Raw genomic sequence first — 4,900 nt, 5'->3', positions numbered from 1 at the left:
GTCCAGGGGGGTGCGAGGCCGTAAACAACAGGGAAATACCGGTCAAAGAGGAACAAAAATCTCAGTGTTTATTTCTCCTTCAGGCTGTGGATTATTATCGTTTTCTATTTTTCCCCTCCCCACTTCCAATCCACTCGGTTCCTTGTCCTTTCGGGAGCACTAAATTCATCATGTGAATGCAAAGCGGGGCTTGTGCGGGGAAGGGAGCTGCGGTTCGCTCGAGCAGACGCATGCAAGGTCACACGCAGCCTCGCCATAAATTACGGCGTGTCCCACCGTAAACAGCAACAGGAGAGGGGAAGCACGGCGGCTTCAGGGGCAGGGGGCCGCGGGGGCCGATACATAACGTCGTGACAAGTCAAACAACTCTCAGGGTGTTCACTTGCCAGAGAAATATTTTTCACATCCAATCCATTAGGCAAACGAGATGAAAAAGTATTTCCTACTTTGCTGAAAAAATACCAGGACTCAGTATAAAGCGTGCCTTAAAAAAAAAGAGAAAAGAAATTAAGTGTGACCATCTATAATGTTTTTTTCCAGCGGCTCTGACAGCCCTCCAGGCATCCTGGCCGTGCAGGGAGGGGGCTGATGCTTTCAAGAGCTCTAACACTTTCTCGCTTTTTGGCCCGTCCCGGTGTTGCAGGAACAGCAATGAGTCAAATATTAGTTGGAAAGAAACAACCCCAGAATTCGCTTCCCTCCCTCGAAAGCCCCTCCAAACCCCGCTTCACTGAACCAAACCCAAATCGTTTGCTGCTTTTCTTTTTCCCCTTCTCTTTTCCTGCCAGGTCGGTGGGGAACGTGTTTCGTGACAGGCCTTTTTTTAACCTACAAAATGATTTTTGAAACAGGAAGATCCTCCCAAAGTTTGCCTTTCTCGCTGGCTGGCTTTTCTGATGGTTTTGGACTAGTGAAAATCCAAAGGGAAAAGGCTTCTTCCAACAGTTTTGACCGCTACTAGTACCGGCGACCGTCTCTGAGGGGGAGACAGAGGGGAGTGGTGGAAGAGCAGCTTCGCGGGCTGACTGGCGGCTCCTTGGGAAGAGGCAGTCCTCGACCGACCGCTGGAAAAACGAGCCTGTCGAAGAAGAATGATCACCCCCAAACACAAGCCGTCTTTCTACTAAATTTTAATTTATTTCTTTTTTTTGACAAAGACATCTAAATTATACACTGAGTAACAACATGACCAGATATTGCAAATACCCCTTTTTGGTGAAATTCAAAAAGGGAACATAAAAGAGCGAGCTTGTGTGGGCCGGCCGGCCCAGGGAATGCAACAGCCGCCACCTTTTGCTTTTGCAGAAGAAAGAGCCTTGTGGGGCAGGGGGTGAGTTTGAGTGGGCTGGTCTCATCCCAGTACACTTAATAAAAAAAATAATCCGGTGATCAGTTATGTTTTTGACAGAGAAAGAAGTCATTAACATGCAAGAGGCAGTACTGGTAGGGGGAAAACCGGGAGAAGGTTGCACGAAGCTTTGGCAAGCATTCTCCGAGGGCAAGGAGAGACGCTCTCCATCAGAGCGGCAGCGGGGGGAGGCGGCCGCAGCCGGAGGAGGACACGAGTCCCCGCGCCCAGCGCTCGTGGTCGGAGCAGGGGCTTGGAACCACGTTTCCTGAGGTGCCCTTGGAAAACTTCACTTCTCCATCATCTCTCCCCTCCAGAGAACACAAAGGGGCAGGAGAGGCATCTTTCATCTATCGCAAAGGCAAAACCAGATTTAATGATGTGAAAGTGAAGCAAGACAAACACCCCGCGGGAGGGGAATTAACCCCTGCGACAAACTTCTCGAGGCCCGGGGCGGATCCGTCTGTCACTCCGAGCCTTTAAATCAAGGCCGGGTGTCTTCCTACCAGAGGTGCTCTAATTCAACCGCAAGTCACCGCGCCGGCGGGGTGGCCTTTCATGGGCTGTGTTATGCGGGAGGTCAGGAGAGAGGAACGTAACGGTCCCTTCTGACTTTAAAACCCTATGAATCGATGCGACGTGTGGCAGAGCTCCACCCATACCAATGAGACAGTTTGCTTCCCCCGAATCTCACTTAAAAGAGGGCAAAGCAGACAGAGCTGGAAGGACAAAGCCTCGCACATGCAGTTACCATAAACCAAACAGGAGCTGAAGGGCTGGGAGAGGGGTAGGGGTTTCACTGAAGGGGGTTTTGGCTGGCCCCAGCCAGTTTTACAGGTGGTATTTAGCCAGGTGCTGCCGAGGGACAAGAGCCCTGCAGAGGGTATAGCGGATGTAAACGCATTCAGGTAAGGAGCGGCAAGTGAACAGAACCTCAAATCCTTTTACATTTTCACCAGGTCGATGCACAGAGAGATGTTTACAATACAAGGAGCATTTACAGCCATCACTGCAGGGTGATTTACTTAAGTCATGGTCATTTTAACCCTCCACCTCCATCCTCCCAGCATGGCTTGCTCTATCACGGTCTTCCTCTCTCACCACCTGGCGCAGGTAAACCAAATTCATCTACTGGATTACAGGTGAAGCTCTGGCTGGTACAGATGCACGCAACCAATACATGTAGCTACACGCAAACGTAACGAATGAGCCAGCAAACACTTCTGGATCCTGAGTTCAGTAAGGCAATTTTTCCTTCCAAACTGGAGCGATAGGAAAATTACTATATATTTCTTTTACACACATTTCCAAGTTTAACCAATGTGAGCCTAAAAAAAACCCACACCAAATTACCCTCCCGGATGCTTTTTGGATCCGGAAAGCTAACTGTGGCACAGGTAAGCTCGCCACTGGTAAAAAAGTAGGGAGCAGGGAAGCGCCAACTCAGCTCCCTCGCAAGTGAGAAGGATCAATGCCCGAGCCCCCAAGGGGACCTTGCTCTATCCTGCCTGGGCCAGCGGAGGGGTACCCAAGCATTTCACTCTGCACCTGGCACGCAGTGCAGGCAAATCCAAAGCTCAGGAGTATCTGCCACAAAGCTCTGCCACTCAGCCAGCACAAAGCATGCCTTCGAGAAAGGGCTGCAATTCTTTACAGCGCTTGCATCAGGCAAATGCATTCATTGCAAGGAAAAGGCGACGCTGGGATGCATTTCTCCTCCTTGGGCTGACCCAGGAACATGTGGTGCTCAGATTCCTGGCGTTCCTGATAAGCCAATGCAGCCAGGGAGTCACTGAACGAGCTATGTTTAAATGAACATCTCTCCTCATCTTACGACTCCTTACTCAATCCATGCAAAGCTGGAGCTGTGTCACTTTGCACCATTAGCGATTGCTTAACAGCTCACTTGAGCCTGCTCTTTTCCCCCTCTCAGTCATCCGGTTTTTAAAGCAAGGCTGTGCTACTCCGGCATGCATGTCCTGCCTCAGTGCCGGAGACAGATGCACTCAGAGGGTGCTGACTCACGGACGCACGCATATTAAAGTTGGATTGCTAAAGCAGTTGCTGTCCCAGCTGTCCCTCTGCCCCCAGCCACAGCAAAGACAGCTGAACTACACGTAGATCAACCGCTACTGTACATCCTGATGTATGGGGGGACCCGGAATCGGCCCCAGATGATTTTAATCTGCCGGGCTGTAACGCGTAGGCGGCCAGGGGCTGCTTCACATACAGTGCAGATGTTTCTGCCGTGAGGTGGAGACGTCCAGGGGAAGGGAGGAGCAAAGAGCTGGGAGCTCCAGGGGTGTCAGCCGTCTGCCTGGGTCCATGAGTCAACTCGCTGACGCGTGGTAAAGCCACATGCTTTAGTACACGCAGCTTTCCCCATACTGCCCGCCGGTCCGTCTCCAAGAGGTGGAAGGGGTAATGCAGTCCCTAGTCATTCTCTGGCCTTTCGCAGGCAGGCAGCAAACAAAGCTGGCAAGCAGGGCAGTGGGATTATTTTACCATCTGTGCATTAGAAACTGGCCCAGGAGTCACCAAGCTCACTTCATGCAGGACATGGCTGCTTTGGCGTGCTAATGACTCTTGCTCACTGTCAGCTGGGGCTAGATTTGAATCGGGCATGAGGAGGTGGAAAACACATTCTCTTCCCTATTTCAGCGACTGCATCTTTTTAGAGGAAAGCCAGTTCGGGGAAGAATGAATCCTCGTTTTAAAGAGTGCTTCCCATCTGCCGTTCATCAGGCTTCCCACCCTCCACCAGGGCAATCCGTAGCCGGCACGGGGCTGGGGGGACCTCAGGCCCTGGGCAGCCAGCCCGCTGCAGGGCAGTCCCCCGAGTCCGCCAAAGGGCTAGGCAAGGCCTGCTGAGGAAGCGGCGTAGGAGAATATATTTTGCACATTTCAAAAAGGAAACCTGGGACCTGGTATCTCATTCTAGAAAGTAATCATGGGCTTAATTGCATTTTGCTGCAGAGTTACCTTAACATCAAGGGAAAATCAACAGGGATTGTTCAACATCAAGACTAATCTCACATATGGAACTTACTGAACGTAGGAACCACATTTTTGCTGGCTCAAGGTGAAATGCTGGGCTAAATTCTCCTTCAGCTGTGAGAAAAGCCCTAGGCACGCTCATCCTGCATTATTCCAACTGTAAAGAGCTTCAATTATACACATATAACCCTTCTCTCCCTTCTATGGCGGTGTCGCAATGCAACAGTGCCTCGTTATGATCAAACTCCTCTTTTATGGCTATAGGAATATGTGAAAGTCTTCTACCCTCATTACACAAATGACTCCTTAGCAGCTTTATTTTAAGAAACTACCCACAATTGGTAACACAACCGCATTTTATCTGTCACTGAGGGGAAGCTGTGACTGACACCTGAGCGTGTCCTCAGCAACCGCAAACCCGCACGTATAGGGCAGGTCCTATGCAGCTAAGCAACTACAGTAACTCACCACTCCCTCTGCTCCACACTGAATCACAGTCTTGCTTCTGCTTACAAACTTGCTTGCTAATCAGACATTTAGTACTATTTATGCATA

General features: G+C 50.5%; 1 protein-coding gene across 1 annotated transcript in view; it reads left to right on the top strand.

The window, feature by feature from the left end:
* The window catches only part of TRIM8 (tripartite motif containing 8), a 38,374-nt gene extending 34,322 nt beyond the window's left edge, over positions 1-4,052 (top strand). Inside the window, exon 7 of the mRNA XM_009323277.1 lies at positions 4,010-4,052. Within this exon, the coding sequence (XP_009321552.1) occupies positions 4,010-4,052 (43 nt within the window). The remainder of the gene's footprint in view (positions 1-4,009) is intronic.
* Positions 4,053-4,900: the final 848 nt, after the last annotated feature.

The sequence above is a fragment of the Pygoscelis adeliae genome, unplaced genomic scaffold (assembly GCF_000699105.1).
Source record: "Pygoscelis adeliae isolate BGI_AS28 unplaced genomic scaffold, ASM69910v1 Scaffold294, whole genome shotgun sequence".
Lineage (NCBI taxonomy): Eukaryota > Metazoa > Chordata > Aves > Sphenisciformes > Spheniscidae > Pygoscelis > Pygoscelis adeliae.
The sequence above is the reverse complement of the archived record's forward strand: the minus strand, read 5'-3'. Positions and strand labels throughout refer to the sequence as shown.